This window comes from Lampris incognitus, chromosome 9 (genome assembly GCF_029633865.1).
Source record: "Lampris incognitus isolate fLamInc1 chromosome 9, fLamInc1.hap2, whole genome shotgun sequence".
NCBI classification, from domain to species: domain Eukaryota; kingdom Metazoa; phylum Chordata; class Actinopteri; order Lampriformes; family Lampridae; genus Lampris; species Lampris incognitus.
In genome coordinates this window covers 12,730,365-12,750,950 of record NC_079219.1, presented here as the reverse complement: position 1 = coordinate 12,750,950, position 20,586 = coordinate 12,730,365, and the positions used below count along the sequence as shown (strand labels likewise).

The window sequence follows — 20,586 nt, the reverse complement described above, 5'->3', positions numbered from 1 at the left end:
GACGACGCCAGAGCAATGAAGCCGGATAACTTCTCGGCAAATAAGGGACGGACGGGTCATGCAAAGGCGGGGGGAGGGAGGGGTTTCATTTATTTTCTGCATTCACACACAGTGTTGCCAGTTACAGCTGACAGTTTCCAGCCCAAAAGCTGCCCCAAAACCGCCAGAATGCACACAAAAAAACCCGCCCAAAATATAAAATCAATATTTATTTCAGTAATGTTATTTGTCATACCATACACCATGACAACAATGTACATGTAAGGTAGTAATGCAAATCCGCCACAGGGTGGCACTGTTACGCTGTATGTTCCCCTGGGAATGCCGCAAATGGCGATGTTTGTCCCTCTTGCAACACCGTACCCCTAGTTCTTGTCCCGGGCAAAAGGCTACGTTGATGAAATGTTTTTTTGTTTGTCTGCCGGAAGCTGTGAGTATGATGAGGCCAGCGGCCAGCTGATTGATGAGAGGTGAAGTGTAAGCGAGTGCCAGTAAAGTGTCCAGGTCTCAGCCACGATCCCAAGCCTCCGCCTCCTTCCTTTTCCACGCAAACATCATACTACAACAAACACAACGCAGAGTCCCAGGGCGTGTAGGGAGACGACGGCCGAACGCAAAGTGCGGGTTACATACACAAAGTAGCCTAACTCTTATAACGACAAACTACAGCGCCGCAAACTCCAGCATACCCATTTTAGGGTGCTTCCGCCACCATCTGGACAACATGTATGAGTCATCAAATGGTTTCGCCGAGATGCTTCACATCCTCGGCAAGTGGCAAGTGAGACAGAGCTGAACCAAACCACCACAGACAACTACCGGGTTACATGTCAATGCAGCAACAATACACTGCGCTCAAATCCATGCCCCTCTTTGCAAAAGCACTGTAGCGCCGCATTATGTAATAACGCCGCATTATGTAATAATGTAATAAATTTTCACATCATTATGTAATAACGCCACATTTCGTAATAACTTGCCGCATTTTGTAATACAATTCTTGAACGCAATATGTAATAAAGTTTGCCGCATTTTGTAATAAGTTGTTACTTATTGCACCGGTTATTACAAAATGCGGATGTTGTGGTGACCCACATCTATATAACTAGAGACATTCACCTAAGAGGACGGTGTACCTTTAAGGGAAGAGGCGAGGGGTCAGATAATGCACTTCCGCTTCCGGTACACAGTTCAGTGTCTTTGTCGAATGTATGACATGCAAAGTTGGAGCTAGTAAACTACCTCGACTACGTCTACTCTCACGTCTCCTGTCTCGTTGTTTTCTAACTCCACATTGGTGACCCCGACATGATCGAACTACTAATACGAGTATGTCTGACAACGACGACGCCGGTGCTAACAACATGGCTATTGCTAACGCTAGCATTTACGCCGCTACTGTGAAGCTACCCGACTTTTGGCAGCATAATCCACGGCCGTGGTTTCAACATGTGGAAGCCCAGTTCCAGCTGAGAGGGATAACGCAGGATGCAACGCAGTACTTCCACGTAGTGGCGGCGTTAGACGCATCGACAACGGCGCGAGCAATGACGCTGTTGGAAGCTCCGCCAGCTGCTGGCAAGTACGATGCTATAAAGACATTCCTCCTGAAGCTATTTGAACTGTCGGAGTTGGAGAAGGCAGACCGTTTACTGTCCCCCAATGGCCTCGGCGACGGCAAACCGTCTGAGTTAATGGAAAAAATGCTGTCTGTGCTGGGATCGGCTGATCCGGCCTTTCTTTTCACACACATTTTCCTGAGACAGCTCCCCGCACCTGTACGCACAGCACTGGCCAGTTCTCCTCTCGCCGCCTCCAAGGACTACCGTTCTCTGGCTGCTGAAGCAGACAGGGTTTTCCTGGCCAACCGGCAACAGTTTGTGCATGTCCTGCTACCCCACCAGACCGCCCCACCACCACCTGTGTACGACTATATGGACACCGCGGCTGCGGTGACAGCCCGCTGCCAACCTGACAACGGGCTCTGTTATTACCATGCCAGGTTTGGGGCAAAAGCAAAACGGTGTCGCAAACCCTGCAGTTACAGGGTTCAGGGAAACGCCAAGGCCGGCGCTCGTTAACGGCTATGGGCGCCGGCCGTGACTGCAAGCTGTTGTTCATCAGAGACTCCTTGTCGGGCCGGCGGCTGCTGGTTGACTCTGGCGCTCAACGCAGCATACTACCAGCACAAGCTGTGGACACGATGACCGACAGTCACGGCCCCCAGATGGACGCCGCCAACGGCACGTCCATTCGGACGTACGGTATCAGACATGTGGACGTGTGTTTTGGCGGCCGACGTTTCGGCTGGGACTTTGTGATGGCTGCTGTATCCACCCCGCTCCTAGGTGCGGATTTCCTCTGTGCTTTCAACCTGCTGGTGGATGTTAAAAACTGTCGCGTGATTGATGCCGTCTCTTTTGCGTCATACCCCTGCACGCTTGGGGGGGCTGGAGCGCTGTGCCTCGCTAACACACTCTCCACCGGGAATCCATACCAACGCCTGCTCGCAAATTTCCCCGAGCTCACCACACCCACCTTCTCCTCGGCGGTGGCCAAGCACGGCGTGGAACATCATATCACCACAGTGGGCCCCCCAGTTTACGCCCGGGCCTGACGCCTCGACTCGGCCAAGCTCGCAATAGCCAGGGAGGAGTTTTCGACTATGGAGCGCCTCGGCAATGTCCGCCGTTCTGACAGCCCGTGGGCTTCCCCTCTTCACATGGTTACTAAGGCCGACGGGGGTTGGCGCCCGTGCGGGGACTACCGTCGCCTAAACAATGCCACGACCCCCGACCGGTACCCCATACCGCACATACAAGATTTCTCTACCCACCTGGCGGGCGCTGCCATCTATTCCAAAATCGACTTAGTGCGGGCGTATCACCAAGTGCCGGTCCACCCACTGGATGTCCCAAAAACGGCTGTCATCACACCCGTTGGGCTCTTTGAGTTCTTACGTATGCCTTTCGGCCTTAAAGGGGCGGCGCAGACGTTTCAGCGCCTTATGGATTCTGTGCTCCGCGACATGCCATTTTTGTTTGTGTACTTAGACGACATCCTCGTGGCCAGCGCGTCGGCGGAGGAACACATGACGCACCTCAGACAACTGTTCGACAGGCTCAGCGAACACGGCCTCATCATCAACCCAGCTAAGTGTCAGTTCGGGGAGTCGTCATCACCTTCCTCGGGCACCACATCACTCCACAGGGGGCCGTTCCCCTCCCTGCCAGGGTTGAGGCTGTCACCATGTTCCCCCACCCCCGCACTGTCCAGTCGCTGCAGGAATTCCTGGGCATGGTGAACTTTTATAACCGTTTCCTGCCCCGTGCCGCCCACATCATGCGTCCCCTGTATGAGGCCCTGCGGGGTAAGAAGTCTAAGGACGAGCTGGACTGGTCTTCGGGGATGGACGAGGCTTTTGTGGCCGCCAAGACCGCGCTGGCCAACGCTGCGCTGCTAGCTCACCCATCGCCTGCCGCCCCCATAGCCCTTACAACGGATGCCTCCGACTACGCCGTGGGGGCCGTGTGTGAGCAGTGGGTGGGGGGGGGGGTTGGCAGCCGTTGGCGTTCTTCAGTAAACAACTCCGTGAGAGCGAGCGCAAATACAGCACCTTTGATAGGGAACTACTGGGTCTCTTCCTCGCAACCAGACACTTTAGGTTCCTATTGGAGGGCCGACAGTTCACCGCTTTCGTGGACCACAAACCGCTGACGTTCTGTATGGCCAAAACCTCAGAACCATGGTCTGGGCGTCAGCAGCGCCATCTCGCGGCGGTTTCCGAGTTTACCACGGACATACAACACGTGTCGGGCAAGGATAACTTCGTCGCCGACTGCCTTTCACGGGCGGTTGTTAACGCCGTTCACTTGGGACTCGACTACGCCGCTATGGCAGCGGACCAAGCCAAGGACGCGACCGTTCAAGACTACCAGTCGACCCCTACGGCTGGAGAACGTGACGTTCGACGCGGCCAACACCACCCTCCTCTGTGACATCTCCACCGGTCAACCGCGCCCCCTGGTGCCTACTTCCTGGCGGCGCCGAGTTTTCGACACCGTCTACGGCCTTTCCCACCCGGGAGTGAAGGCCTCGACCAAGCTGGTGAGCGTCAAGTTCGTTTGGCCTGGGCTCCGTAAGGATGTTAGAGCCTGGGCCGGCTCGTGTGTGGCGTGCCAACGCGCCAAGGTGCACCGCCATACCAAGGCCCCTTTGGCGCCGTTTGTGGTTCCAGAGAGGCGGTTTGACCACGTCAATGTTGACCTGGTGGGTCCCCTGCCCCCCTCCCGTGGTTATACGTTCCTCCTCACTATTGTGGACAGGGCCACCAGGTGGCCAGAGGCTATTCCCTTGTCCTCCACGACGGCAGCAGAGGTAGCACGGGCGTTCATCGGCTGCTGGGTGGCCCGTTTTGGCATGCCGGGTGACATCATGAGCGACCGGGGCTCCCAGTTTACCTCGGAGCTCTGGACGGCGGTCGCTGAGCACCTGGGGGTGAAGATCCACCGCACTACGGTGTACAACCCGCAGAGCAACGGACTTTGTGAGCGGTTCCATCGGGACATGAAAGCCGCTCTGCGGGCAAGCCTCACTGGCTGCGACTGGATGGACCGGCTCCCGTGGGTCATGCTCGGCCTGCGTTCGGCCCCGAAGGAAGACCTCCAGACCTCCTCCGCTGAGCTGGTGTATGGCCAGCCCCTGCGGGTTCCGGGGAAGTTTCTTCCGGATGCTACGGCTCCCTGGTCGGCCGCCTCTCACCTCAGTGCGTCCCGGAGCGCTGCCGGTGCCTTCGCTCCCGTTCCGATGTCTCAACACTGCCTCCCCCGGTCCTATGTCCCCAAGGATCTGCCATCGGCGAGGTACGTCTTCATTAGGCATGACAGCCATCGGTCCCCACTGCAGCCCCCATACGACGGGCCCTTCCGCGTCCTGGAGGCAGGGGATAAGAACTTTGTGGTGGACATGGGGGGCAGGCCGGAGCGGGTCGCTATAGACCGTCTCAAGCCCGCTCACTTGGACATTGGGGAGCCAATGCAATTGGCCCTACCCCCGCGGCGGGGGCGCCCTCCTAGGTCGGCCCCAGCACCTGCCTCTGTTCCTGCTTCGGCCCCGCCTATGGCCCGGGTTTCGGCCCCATCTGTTTCCCCTCCTGTGAAGCGCAGCCGTTATGGCCGCAGGGTCCGCCCCCCGACTCGTCACCTGTTTTCCCCGTGACTTTGCACTATGTCATTGACTGTTCTGTTGTAGAGTCTATTTTTATGTTCATGACTTGCGCTTTTGCTGTTTTGCATTGTTTTGTGTAGGTGAAATCTGGGGGGGCCTGTGTGGTGACCCACATCTATATAACGAAAGACATTCACCTAAGAGGACGGTGTACCTTTAAGGGAAGAGGCGAGGGGTCAGATAATGCACTTCCGCTTCCGGTACACAGTTCAGTGTCGTTGTCGAATGTATGACATGCTAAGTTGGAGCTAGTAAACTACCTCGACTACGTCTACTCTCACGTCTCCTGTCTCGTTGTTTTCTAACTCCACACTGTTACACTTTTTTATGAAGAAAATGTAATTATTTGGTGCATTATGTAATAAACCACCAAAATTTATGTCTTGATTTGAAAAAAACATAACGTCAGAACAACATTGATTTTAAGCATTCTGGCATGACTCAACTAAGAATTAATTTTACAAACTAGTAAGATGTTTCATTAGTCAAAACTTATTCAAATATAACTCTTTACTATAATCATAGAGAATGTGTTTGAATGTTCAGAGACAAAAACTGCACTAAATGCGTGTTACAGACACAAACTATCAGTGCACTGAAATGTCAGGAGACATACACACATCTGCATTATGTTAAACAAATATTATGTGATTAGACAGCAGTTTAATTAATTTAATAAACCATCAAAATTATTTTCCTTCATCTGCATTCATAATATGTATAACAATTAGGAGAAATTTAAATTCTCTAACTGGACTAGCATTATACGTTATTTTTTGGTTTGGTTCACAACATAGTGGTGATAGCATGTGTGCGTGTACTAAAGCCAGCCACCAGGGGGAGATCCAAACACTTTGGCTTCAGTTTTGCCATGCCCTCTGACCACTTAAGATGGAAAATATTTGAAAGGCAACACGATGAAAGGTATGAACAAATATCAGATTTCAGATTCAGAGAATCTCTCAGAAATGTATGTTGATTGATTTGCAACTAATATGAAATGCTAACAGATTAAAGCCCAAACTTTTAAGTTAGTTACCATGATCTGATTAGCAATGATAAGCTAAACTAGCAGATGCTAGATTGGTTTTAGAAAGTTTCTGAAATGACAGATTAATTTCGGGGACCAATAACAGCAAACTAGTGTAAGTTACCGCTATAACATAATACAACAACGTGATATATTCAATTAAACAAAATATTTTTTGACAGCTCTACAGTTCAGCATAATTGTGGCCTGTACCCTTTGGGTTGTCTGCATGGGATATGGACAACAACAATCAATGACTAAAGATGTCTATGAAGTCATTGTGAGAGTTCAATGTTCCTGTCAATGCACGTACAAGAGTGCAACAAAGTGCTCTGGTGAGGCTGTGGATAAATAGGAATCTACTCTCTGAGCGAGGATGGAGAGACCTTGCTATGTGCCGGGAAGCCAGTAGCCATGAAGTCGGCAGTTGGTGGCATTGTAAAAAAAGGTCTGGATGACACAAAGGGATCAGGTGCGAGGAAGCTGAATAAGCGACTAAATGAGCAACACTCTGGCATTAGTGAAAGAAAGGTTCAAAAAACACTGGACTGCTCCAGACGCTACCAACTCCACAAGGCTAGATTTGGAAATGAACCCATTCCGAGGCCCATCAGCGCCAAAGAAGTACAGGATCGGCATCAGATTGACCTCCTTGATATGGGAAAGTGGAAGATCAAGCATGGCCATTTCACATGTCGATACATTCTCACTGTGATTGATGTCTTTAGTCGATACACATGGCTTAAACCATTAAAAAGTAAAGACAGCTCAGAGATTGCGAGACATCTTTATGATATCTACACTGAACATGGCCCACCTCAAGTTTTGCAGCATGTTCAAGGCAGAGAGTTTAAAGGAGCTGTGCGAAGGTTGATGGAATCAATGCAAGTGAGAATAATTGAGAGTTCACCGTACCAGCCCCAAAGCCAAGGAAAGGTAGAGAGGACCCACAGAGTGCTGAGGAAAAAGATCACGTATGACCTTGTGAATTGTCAGAGGAAAGGGGTTAACTGGGTTAAACATTTGCCGTCATATTCCCGAGTGCTAAATGAAGACCCAAAGGAAGTTTTAAGTTGGATGTCTCCATTTCAAGTATACTATGGGAGAAAAAGTAACACGGTGATGCATCCCCTGGCAGGTTCTCCATCCAGTGTCATTGGTGAACAATCCACGAATGATCCACAAAGTAATTTACCCTCCCTGAAACAGCGGCTCAGATTTGAGGAAAAACGAAGAAGACAAAGACAAATGGCAAAGAAAGCCACTGAGCATTGCAGTAAACGGATGCATCTAAACAAAATCCTCCATCTGTTTATCATGCCAGTGAAGCTGTTTTGGTGAGAGTGAAAGATGGTGCCCATCGAGTTTCAAAACAGTATCGCGTGTTGCCTGGTAGGATCATGAAACGTAACATAAAGCTTTCAAAATACAAAGTTCAGTTCAAGATTCCTGGTGATGCTAAAGTGCAAGAAAGATGGTTCTTTGTTTCTGATGTGACCAGTACAACACGGCAACGGGAAAAAAGTGCTCTAAATCTTCGAAGTCAGTTCTAACTTTGCATCCACTTTTGATGACATACACACATGAAGACAGACTGAGGGACTATAACTCCTTAGATGTGAGCGTACGGTTTGACCCAGCACCCGATGGAAATTGCCAGTTTAGGGCCATAGCTGATCAGCTTGCTTCATTAGGAATATTCGATCAGCAGCAACCCTAAGGGATGAAATAGTTCAAGATCTCAGGTCTAATCCATTTACCGTAAATGGAACACCTTTGTCTCACTATGTTGCTGGAAATGACTTGGATGTATACTTGGATAGCATGTCACAATTTGGGACCTACGGAGATCACATCACACTACAACGGGCAGCTGAGATTTTCAATGTCCAATTTCTCGTTATCTCCACACTGGGAACTGATGCCTCTTCTATTATATCTCAGTCTAACACATACTCAGAAAGCTTGCCATTGCTGGTCCTTGGACATATTGCAGAGGAGCATGGAGCACATTATCTCAGTCTGGAGGGGTCAGTGTCTTCATTCATTGAGAATATTGTGGAAGCTGAGAGGGAAAGGACATGTCAAAGATATGAGAATGGATCAAACCAAGAAGCTGATGAACCAGATGTTCTCCATGATGATGCTCTGAATGAATGCCATGATGCTACGTTTGTTGAAAACCATCACCGTTTCACAGATGAACCAGATGACTGTGCTCTGGATGAACACCCTCATGATCCCCTGGATATACCCCATGATGATGCCCTTCTATATGATGATGGAAATTGTGACATGCCCAACCTGCCGACAGAATTGCTGGCATATGTTATTCAGTTGACACTACATGCTGACATGTCAATGCTCGGTGTATTCAACAGGGTTTCTAAACTTTTTTTTAAAATTTATTTCTTTTTTCCCCCCCTTTTTTCTCCCAATTTAGTGGCCAATCGATCCCTATTTTAATTCAAACACCCACCCTCGTACTGCATGCGTTCGCCAACTGCATCTCTCCGGCCGGCAGTCTCGAAGGAGACCGCCTCCCCACTTTCGTGACAAGGCGACTCCAGGCCGAACCACTGTTTTTTCAGAGACGCATTCACGTGACGAACACAAGCCGACTCCGCCCCCCCTCCCGAAGACAGCGTTGCCAATTATTGCTGCTTCATCGAGTCCGGCCATAGTCGGATCTGACGAGACCAGGGCGCGAACCCCGGTCCCCAGTGGGCAACTGCATCGACACAAAGACGATGCTTAGACCGCTACACCACCGCGGACTGGGTTTCTAAACTTTTTCAAGACCTTGCATCACGATTTCTTCCTCAAATCTACATCAGGGAATCTTTAGCTGAAAGCCTTCAGTTGGAACATGACAGTGACAGTGTCATTAGTATTATGAAGCTATATAAATCAGCTGGACGTGGGAGTGGTCTCTCAGCGAGATTAGAGGAGCTATTTGGAAAAAATAGCAAGTGGATGAGGGCCTGGGTCTTGTTGAGGCACACAAGCTGTGGACATTTCAAAATCAAGGACATTTTTTGGTAAACATAGTATGGGAAGGAAGGAAGGAAGGAGAGATATGATGTAAATAGTGAATGAATAAAGGAAAGAATGATAGGAGGAACTTCCAAATGTGACAGATCACATTTAACCTTGAACAGTATGTGTCTGTTGTACCTAGTTCAATAATTTTCTGACTGTTTATCTTTAATCTTACTAAGTGATGGTTGTTTTAAGAGAAGTTTATGTTGGAGGAAAAGGTATTTCTACTGTTGCTACTAGAGAAGATGTTTTTTTTCAAGTTGTAAGTACATTTTTGTATATTGGAAATATTGCAAATCTTTTTGTTAATCGGCAAGTGTGGCTAGCCTTCTTTTTTATTTTAATAACATGATTAGAAATATCTCATTTTGATTTGAAAGATTGTTTAGGCTGTTTTTAGTCAGTTTATACTATTGTTAACCACTATAGAAAAGGACATCTATGTTGCATTAACACAAATGGAACTGGAATAAAGTTTTTCTATTCCATATTTGTTTCTGTCTTTTGTCTGCTTTCTATCACGTATATATGCATAACATAATGCAGATGTGTGTATGTCTCCTGATATTTCAGTGCACTGATAATGTGTGTGTCTGTAACACGCATGTAGTGCAGTTTTTGTCTCTGAACATTCAAACACATTCTCTATGATTATAGTAAAGAGTTATATTTGAATAAGTTTTGACTAATGAAACATCCTACTAGTTTGTAAAATTAATTCTTAGTTGAGTCATGCTAGAATGCTTAAAATCAGTGTTGTTCTGACGTTATGTTTTTTTCAAATAGAGACATAAATTTTGGTGGTTTATTACATAATGCACCAAATTATTACATTTTCTTCATAAAAAAGTGTAACATCCGCATTTTGCAATAACCGGTGCAATATGTAACAACTTAATACAAAATGCGGCAAACTTTATTACACATTGCGTTCAAGAACTTTATTACATAATGCGGCGCTCACGCACACGCTGCACCTTTAGGAGGAGGAGGAGGTCACGTGCTCAAATTCCCACTCAGAAGCGAACCGTGTGAACTGAGCTGTGAACTGAGGGCCGCTGTCTGTAATAACCTTCTCTGGCTGACCATGTCGGGCGAACTGTGCCTTACATCGCTTGATGACTGTCTCTGCAGACATGTCGGGTAGAAGCTCAATCTCCCAAAAATCGGAATAGTGGTCGACTATTAGGAGATAGTCTTTCTGTCTGAAGCTGAATAGGTCCATGCTCAAGACCTGCCATGGCCTGTTGGTACTTCGTGAGAGAGCATGGTCTCCTTTTGCTGATTGTGGGCGTACACATTGCAGGTCGAGCAGCTGCTTACAAAGTCCTTTATCTCTGACTGCATGTTGGGCCAGTACAATGTCTCTTGAGCGTGTCGGTAGCATGCATCACCCCCTATGTGACTTGAATGTATGCGCGTCAACATTTCTGGGCGGAGTGACTTTGGGATGATGACGTTTTGCCCCCGGAACAGAACTCCGTTCTGCACACTGATTTCATCCCTGAGGGGCCAGTACTCCCTAGCGATGAGGGGCGCTTCCTCCTTTACATCTGGCCAGCCCACGAGAACAGTGTTCTTCAGTGCCTGTAAGCATTCATCTCTGTCGGTGTGTCGTCTGATCTGTTCCAGCCGCTGGTTAGTCACATTCAGGTACTCTGCCTGGTTCACGTGCTGTATGTCTTCCTGCTCTTGTTGCAGAGAGCAGATAGCGTGTCGCTGATATGCAGTCCCTCTGCCGGAGCATCCAGCCGTAGCTCTGCTGAGCGTGTCGCTTATGAACATCTCTGGGCCTGGTTTGTAGATTACCCTCAGGTCGTAGTTCTCCAGAGTCATGAGCATGCTCTGGAGTCTCTTGGGCGCATTGAGAAGTGGCTTGCTGAAAATAGAGATCAGAGGCTTATGGTCCGTCTCTGCTGTGATTGGGTCGCGGCCATATAGGTAATGGTGAAACCTCTGGCAGGCGAAGACGATACTGAGACACTGCTCCTCAATTTGTGCATAGTTTTTTTCGGTGGGGGTAAGAGCCCTCGAGGCAAATGCGATGGGCTGACCTTCCTGCATGAGACAACATCCGAGACCGCTCTGGCTGGCGTCGCTCTGGATTGCGATTGGCTTAGTTACATCGCCAGCGCCTTAAGCTCATGAACCGCCGCCTCGTGCTTAGGCAGCCAGTGCCAGGGTGTGTCCTTGTCCAACAGGCGTCGCAACGGCTCGCAAACAGTAGATAGATGAGGCATGAACTTGGCTAAATAGTTAGCGAAGCCAATGAGACGCTGCACGCCCTTAGCATCTGTTGGGTTCGGCATGTCAATAATGGCTCTCACCTTCTCTGGATCGGGCTTCAGTCCAGCAGATGAGAGAATGTGGCCATGAAACTGCCCCTCAGCCACCTTGAACTGCAACTTTTTCAGGCCGAGGCGAAGCTTGACCTCGCGGCAGCGTTCCATCAACGCCACAAGCTTGACGTCGTGGTCGTCCCCAGCCTCCTTGTCTGTGTCCCCGCAGCCGACGACCAGGATATCGTCTGCAATGGGCTCAACGCCCTTCAGACCGGCGAGGAGCTCGTGCTGCTCGCGCTGATATACCACTCCAAATGGTAACTTGAGCCACCGCTTCCTCCCCCAGGGGGTCCAGAACGTGGTCATGAGGCTACTTTCATAGTCCAGTTTGCATTGCAGGAATGCATCCCGAGCGTCCACTAACGTGAAGACTCTGGCCTTGGGCAATTTATACAAAATGTCCTCCAAGGTAGGCATGATGTAGTGAGAGCGCTTTAGGGCTTTGTTCAATGGTTTAGGGTCAATGCGTATTCTCAGCTTCTCCGGTTTTTTAACAATCACCATGTTGCTGATCCAATCTGTAGGATCTGTGACAGGCGCAAGGTGGCCGTCAGCCTCGTACTTGTCCAGCTGGGCTTTGACTGCTGCTTTCATTGCGATTGGGACATTGCGAGGGGCACTCTGTACTGCAGCAACACTAGGATCAAGGTCAAAATGGACCTCCCCAGGCACGGATTCCACAGGGGAGTTGAACACGTCACTGTATCTGTTGATAAGCTGTTCTTTAGTTAGGGCTCCTGGTTGTGTGTGTTCCATTTTGAGCACATCCTCTGGAATTGTGAAATGCATGAGCCCTAAGCGTTCACAGGTGGAGCCTGACAGAAGAGGATGTTGGCTGGTCCTCACTATTTCGAATGAGAGCTTGTGCGTTTGGCCTCTCACAGTACAGTCAGTCTCAAAGGTGCCCATAGAGCTCAGTGTTTCCCCCGAATACAGCTTCAGTCTGGTGTCACTCGGGCGGAGAGGTGTGTTTGGGGCCAGCCTTTTCTTGTCTTGAAAGCCCATTACATTGCAAGTGGCTCCAGAGTCCAGCTGACATTGTTGTGGCTTGTCGTGGAGTTTCAGAGTCACAAACCACTTCTTTCCTTTGGTGTGCACTGCGCCGATTGACTCAAACATGTACAGATCATCTGCATCATTACTATGCTCTGGGGGTTCTTCTGTGTATTCCACACAGTTTACCTTGCCCTCAGCATGCCCCTTTTTGCTCTTTAAGCACACTTTAGAAAAGTGATTAAGTGTCCCACATGACCTACATTGTTTCCCGAAGGCCGGGCAATGCTCTCTGCCCCTTGAATGCGAGCTGCCACAATATTTGCAATTGCCTGCATCTCCTGCTGTTCTGGGTGGATTGCTCTGTTTCCATTGGTTTTGTCTGGGTTGCCTAGCAACGGCATGCACTGCCTCCGGCTGCGGCGTTGTTGCAAACTCCATTGCTCTCATACGGATGTCAGTTTGCTCTGCTGCGCGACACATGTCAATAGCTGTGACCATGTTCAAATCCTTCTCTCTCAACAGCCTGCGCCTAACGGCCTCGCTTGCAACTCCCAGGACTATCTTATCACGGATCATTTCATCTTTCAACTGTCCATACTCACAGGTTGCTGCCCTCTCTCTCAGTCTCGTCACAAAGGTATCAAACGATTCTCCTTCCTCCTGCTTGCAACTCCGGAAAATGTACCTCTCGTATATTGTGTTTTTGCTGGCTTGAAGTATTTCCCCAACTCTCTCAGTATGGCGTCAGGATCCCCTTGATCATCTTCTGAGAGGTTCCGATTGTGGCGGTAAATATGCCTGCATTCACTTCCCATCACACTCCTTAGAGTAGCCGCTTTTATTTTCTTGTCCTTGCCAAGTATGCCCGTGACGAGGACGTAGTCTTCATATTCGGCCCGAAAAATGTCCCAATTGACACTCCAATCGCATGTGAAGCTCATCGGGGACGGTGGTGGAATATTCACGTTAGCTGCCATTGTATGTGATGCTATCGGCGCCGGTAATGCTAGCGTTAGCTCCTCTGTGACAACGTCTTCAGCAGAAGTACTTTGCTCTGAATCGGAATCCTCCGACTTGTGACCTACTCAGGCCTACAAACTTAAACATGCGAGCTAGTAAAATAAGAAATAAGTTCTCCGACTTCTGGCACCATGTTTCAGTAGGCTATCTTATAAAGAATGACACACACACGAGTTGCTCAGTGCAGCCAAGTATAATCAAAGTGTTGTAACATGTTCCTGAGCGCGGGTCATGTGTATCTAAGGTAAACTAGTGGATAGCCGATGGCATCGATCTATCTAGACCCGTAACAGTGTTGGCCGCGTCGAACGTCACGTCCTCCAGCCGTAGCGCCGTAGGGGTCGACCGGTAGTCTTGAACGGTCGCGTCCTTGGCTTGGTCCGCTGCCATAGCGGCGTAGTCGAGTCCCAAGTGAACGGCGTTAACAACCGCCCGTGAAAGGCAGTCGGCGACGAAGTTATCCTTGCCCGACACGTGTTGTATGTCCGTGGTAAACTCGGAAACCGCCGCGAGATGGCGCTGCTGACGCCCAGACCACGGTTCTGAGGTTTAGGCCATACAGAACGTCAGCGGTTTGTGGTCCACGAAAGCGGTGAACTGTCGGCCCTCCAATAGGAACCTAAAGTGTCTGGTTGCGAGGAAGAGACCCAGTAGTTCCCTATCAAAGGTGCTGTATTTGCGCTCGCTCTCACGGAGATGTTTACTGAAGAACGCCAACGGCTGCCAACCCCCCCCCCACCCACTGCTCACACACGGCCCCCACGGCGTAGTCGGAGGCATCCGTTGTAAGGGCTATGGGGGCGGCAGGCGACGGGTGAGCTAGCAGCGCAGCGTTGGCCAGCGCGGTCTTGGCGGCCACAAAAGCCTCGTCCATCCCCGAAGACCAGTCCAGCTCGTCCTTAGACTTCTTACCCCGCAGGGCCTCATACAGGGTACGCATGATGTGGGCGGCACGGGGCAGGAAACGGTTATAAAAGTTCACCATGCCCAGGAATTCCTGCAGCGACTGTACAGTGCGGGGGCGGGGGAACATGGTGACAGCCTCAACCCTGGCAGGGAGGGGAACGGCCCCCTGTGGAGTGATGTGGTGCCCGAGGAAGGTGATGGACGACTCCCCGAACTGACACTTAGCTGGGTTGATGATGAGACCGTGTTCGCTGAGCCTGTCGAACAGCTGTCTGAGGTGCGTCATGTGTTCCTCCGCCGACGCGCTGGCCACGAGGATGTCGTCTAAGTACACAAACAAAAATGGCATGTCGCGGAGCACAGAATCCATAAGGCGCTGAAACGTCTGCGCCGCCCCTTTAAGGCCGAAAGGCATACGTAAGAACTCAAAGAGCCCAACGGGTGTGATGACAGCCGTTTTTCGGACATCCAGTGGGTGGACCGGCACTTGGTGATACCCCCGCACTAAGTCGATTTTGGAATAGATGGCAGCGCCCGCCAGGTGGGTAAAGAAATCTTGTATGTGCGGTATGGGGTACCGGTAGGCGACGGTAGTCCCCGCACGGGCGCCAACCCCCGTCGGCCTTAGTAACCATGTGAAGAGGGGAAGCCCTCGGGCTGTCAGAACGGCGGACAATGCCGAGGCGCTCCATAGTCGAAAACTCCTCCCTGGCTATTGCGAGCTTGGCCGAGTCAAGGCGTCGGGCCCGGGCGTAAACTGGGGGGCCCACTGTGGTGATATGATGTTCCACGCCGTGCTTGGCCACCGCCGAGGAGAAGGTGGGTGTGGTGAGCTCGGGGAAATTGGCGAGCAGGCGTTGGTATGGATCCCCGGTGGAGAGTGTGTTAGCGAGGCACAGCGCTCCAGCCCCCCCAAGCGTGCAGGGGTATGACGCAAAAGAGACGGCATCAATCACGCGACAGTTTTTAACATCCACCAGCAGGTTGAAAGCACAGAGGAATTCCGCACCTAGGAGCGGGGTGGATACAGCAGCCATCAGAAAGTCCCAGCCGAAACGTCGGCCGCCAAAACACACGTCCACATGTCTGATACCGTACGTCCAAATGGACGTGCCGTTGGCGGCGTCCATCTGGGGGCCGTGACTGTCGGTCATCGTGTCCACAGCTTGTGCTGGTAGTATGCTGCGTTGAGCGCCAGAGTCAACCAGCAGCCGCCGGCCCGACAAGGAGTCTCTGATGAACAACAGCTTGCAGTCACGGCCGGCGCCCATAGCCGTTAACGAGCGCCGGCCTTGGCGTTTCCCTGAACCCTGTAACTGCAGGGTTTGCGACACTGTTTTGCTTTCGCCCCAAACCTGGCATGGTAATAACAGAGCCCGTCGTCAGGTTGGCGGCGGGCTGTCACCGCAGCCGCGGTGTCCATATAGTCGTACACAGGTGGTGGTAGGGCGGTCTGGTGGGGTAGCAGGGCATGCACAAACTGTTGCTGGTTGGCCAGGAAAACACTGTCTGCTTCAGCAGCCAGAGAACGGTAGTCCTTGGAGGCGGCGAGAGGAGAACTGGCCAGTGCTGTGCGTACAGGTGCGGGGAGCTGCCTCAGGAAAATGTGTGTGAAAAGAAAGGCCGCATCAGCCGATCCCAGCACAGACAGCATTTTTTCCATTAACTCAGACGGTTTGCCGTCGCCGAGGCCATTGGGGGACAGTAAACGGTCTGCCTTCTCCAGCTCCGACAGTTCAAATAGTTTCAGGAGGAATGTCTTTATAGCATCGTACTTGCCAGCAGCTGGCGGAGCTTCCAACAGTGTCATTGCTCGCGCCGTTGTCGATGCGTCTAACGCCGCCACTACGTGGAAGTACTGCGTTACATCCTGCGTTATCCCTCTCAGCAGGAACTGGGCTTCCACATGTTGAAACCACGGCCGTGGATTATGCTGCCAAAAGTCGGGTAGCTTCACAGTAGTGGCCTGTTAATGGTGGACATTACAGAAGCCGGGCACAGGAGCTCCAGTTTCTGCAGCATTTCCAAAGAGGCAGGTAAGCGCACCTGATACTGCACCAGGACTTCTTTCAGAAACTCCATGCAGCGTGTTGTAATGATCTGCCTCTTTTCAAATGGCAGAGTACTGGCCTCTAATTTCTGACTAAAAGACGTCCCCGGGTCTGCATCAAGAGGTGATATGAATATTGTTAAGTGATATTAAATGTATTACTCTGTATGAAACCAATGTATGTAACCAGAACAGAGGGCGAAGAAGACACATTCATGTAGATTAAATATATTGCATGCCTCGCACTGAATGTGGGTAGGGGAGGGGGTTGCCCTCCCCTGGGGCCTTGGGAGAGATACCGTGTCTGGTGCAAGGAGGGCCCCCGGCTAAGAGCTGCAGGTCCAAACAGGATGAGCACTCCCTAAAGCTCAACCATGAAAGGGCGCATTGACCAAACATATTGGACAGGAAAATCAAGGCCATGTGTGATGAATGAACAAGGGAGGTTTAGCATACAAAGAAGCTCACACACAAAGGAAGTCAGACACACACACGATGGATTGGTAGTGTGTCTCCAGATCTGTACTCAATAAAATCATTTGAATCTCCTAAGACGTGGTGGCTGTTTTCTTCACATCAACGGACCCGGGGACGAGGACCACGAAGGTGATTCTCAACAAATTGGGGGCTCAGTCCGGGATGTGAAGAAGCGGTCCTAATTGGACAGTGTGGCTGCCCGCCGACACCTCCCGAGCTTGGGGTCGACCCACAATACGAATAAGGTAAGCAGAACCTGTTTTAACGAAATCTGCATATTGGACTGAATGACTAAATTGTACTAAGCCCGGGAAGGAGAAGGCGGCCAGTTTAACAAAAGAGGAGGGGTTGGAGTCCCCTACGGCAGTGGTTCTCAACCTTTTTGGGGTCCTGGACCCCCTGCGTATTTTTGATCTACCCTGAGGACCCCTCCACCTGATCTTGGGGGAGGGGGTTGCAATTTGATAGAAACAGTAGAAACTGCATTTTAAATTGCATTATAGCATTTATTCACTCTTTGGGGCAAAAATAAGAGCTTTCAGTTGTAACTTAGATATAGTTAACAAAACAGAATTCTTATGCAGTAACTTTCAGATATAGTTAACAAAACAGAATATGTATTCAGTAACTTTCAGATATATGTAACAAAACAGAATATGTATTCAGTAACTTTCAGATATATGTAACAAAACAGAATATGTATTCAGTAACTTTAAGATATATGTAACAACAGAATTTTTATGCAGTAACTTTTAACAATGCAAACGGGAGCGAGATCTCTTATTAAAATACAACAAATTACACTTGTGAAACAGATGTAATTAGAGAAAAAAGTCCTGTTACCCTTTATAGTTTAGGTAGATAAAGGTCTCAGTCACATTTGAGTAAAATAATCCTATTTCTATAAATGTCATAGGATCTTTTTTTAAAGATATTTTATTTTCACGGACCCCTTGCAATTACACCACGGACCACTAGGGGTCCGCGGACCCCCGGTTGAGAAACACTGCCCTACGGTAAGAGTAAAAAGGAGATAATCGGTAGAAGAGGTTGGAGTCCTCTGTCTAAGATCCTAGGTAGTGGCGCACCCACTCACTCTCTGACGAGGGGGTGAGGTTAAGGCTGGGAAAACTCTCCCGATGAATTGAGGACCCCCAAAGGAGGTACACGTTAAATAGAGTAAAGGGTTGGAGTCCCTAAACAATAGGTTAAATAGAGTAAAGGGGTGGAGTCCCTAACAGATAGACCGGATAGGTAAAAGCTAGAATGGAAAAAGAAGAAGGAGGAAAAAGCGGGAGTGGACCTCCGTGGAAGTCCCCGCAGAAGCAGAGCGAGATACCGGCAATGATGACGAACCAAAGGAATGAGGGTCCCAAGGCAAAGGCGAGACGAAGGGAGGAAAAACAAATGGAGGTTATGGGGAAGCTATTATATTGGGAGAGAGAAAGGCGGAGGACGCCGTTCCGTTGGAGAGGCATTTGTGGAAGCAGGAAAAAAATTGTAAGGAAAAGGGAGCAGAGGCAGAGAAAAGGAGACAGACATGTGGGTTGATGTCACAGAGGAAATGGAAGAAGACTATAAGGCAAGCTGAGGAAGATCGACTAAGATGGTATAATTATGCCATCACGTGGCAAGGGCTTGCTCATTGCATGAAAGAGGAAAAAGAGAAAAAGACAGGGGGACCCCAGATAGAAAAAAAGGATCCTCTTCCATACGAGGTGGGAAGATGTAGCCCACAGCCACAGGGACAGTGTGAGGGCGGAGTATATCCGGTATTAAACATTACGGATGGTACGTTTCAAACTGAAACAGCTCCGGTGCCCAGCGCCCCCAAGATAGCGACCCGATCACGGGGGAGAATAGAGACTGTGAATGAAGGGCCTAGCTCCCCGGAGGAGGAGGAGGACGAGGAAGAAGAAGTCCCGTTTAAACAGAGATTAGCCAGACAACAGCTGGCTCGGGAAACGGGGGAGAGGCCAGTGGTCATCACAGGCTCATTGTCGGGGGTGTGTGAAGATGATAATGGGATATTAGATACCTACCACTTGGGAGCCACGGGCGTAGCCCAGGGAAGCTGGGAAGATGAGGGAGAGGGAGGTAGAGAGAGAGAGGAGTGTGTGGCGGGGGCTTTACTAACCTCCACCGCTGAAATAATGAGAGAAGCAGAGTTGTTGTTATCCACAGGGAAAGAGAGGGGGGGCAGGGCCCCCTCCACAGACACGGGCTAGGTCCCGATTGCAGTGTCCACTCGTGCAGTCGCATAGGGGTCAGGGGAGCCGATATAAACCATGGAATTTGGGTGACGTACAAGCCCTAGTGGATAAGATGCCCCCGATAACTGAGGGAGGGGGCATATGGTTGGGAGAGTTGGATAAACTCACACAGGGAAAGACACTGGCTACTAAGAAGTATGAGAAAATATAATTGTATTGTGGCATACCATGCAATGAATGTGTTTCACATGTAATGTTTAAAACACATAGAGAAACACCACGAGGGAAAGAAAATAAGTGTCCTAGTTTAGTACAGCAAAACCATTTGGACAAAATAAGACGTAATTAAACGTATGAGTCTGGGACCGTCTTTTTCTTTCCTGTAAAAACGGAGAGTTGTTGCAAATTTAGGAAGAAATAAGTAAGAGAAAGAATAAGGACACAGGGAAAGATTTGTTGTTTTTCACAAACTGTGGGGTGGTTTCCTGGTTTACGAGACTTTTTTGCCTGTGTGGAAGTTTTAAACACACACCAGGCTCTGAAACCAGTGTGTCTGCTTGTCAAATGGGGAAGGCTGAGAAGAATATAAGGGATAAGAGATAAGGTCAGGGACCTAGAACACTGTATAACGCCTCCAGAGTAAGAGGGGACACTCGGGGAGTGATACCTGAGCGAGATTTGAAGTGAAGGTACGGCCGCCCCGTGTGGGTAGAAGCCTGCTGTATCGTTCTCGCTCGAGGTGATCAGAAAACCGGCGGTTGACATTGGGTGACCCGACGGGGCCCCAACCTCTTCCGTGGCTGAGTTCCCCGCCCTCCCCCGGACCTAGAGTCCACTTGGTTGGCGCATCAGTGTATGTGAACAAAGTGTGTCTTGAAAATGTCGGATAAAATTAAAGCAGTGATAGATGGCTGGCAAAAAATACCCCATTACACATTAGGCAGGGTCCTGCACAAAGCCCTAATGTTAAGAGCATACAGGACTCTGCCCGGAGAAATAAATAAATTGGCAAAGAAAAATTAATTAGTGATTTGGGCACATGAAATGCAGGAAGAAGGCCTGCTAGGGGCGTGGACTGATCCACCACCCAGCGCACAACTACTAGAACAATATGAGGCACAAGCCCGCGTTAAAGCGGCTAAGGCGGGAGAAAAAGTTGAACAGACGGGATGTCTAACAAAGAAATCACAGATAGGAAAAGCAGAACGAGAGGTAGACAGACAGGCCACCGTGGCCGTCTGGTTTTTCGAAATGTTACAGACTATGCCGAAAACGCCCAAACCA

General features: G+C 49.8%; 1 protein-coding gene across 1 annotated transcript in view; it reads left to right on the top strand.

Moving 5' to 3' along the window:
• The first annotated feature begins 18,738 nt into the window (after positions 1 to 18,738).
• kcnj20 (potassium inwardly rectifying channel subfamily J member 20) overlaps positions 18,739 to 20,586 on the top strand; it is a 34,904-nt gene continuing 33,056 nt past the window's right edge. The window contains 1 exon segment of the mRNA XM_056286176.1: positions 18,739 to 19,186. Coding sequence (XP_056142151.1) covers positions 18,739 to 19,186 — 448 coding nt within the window.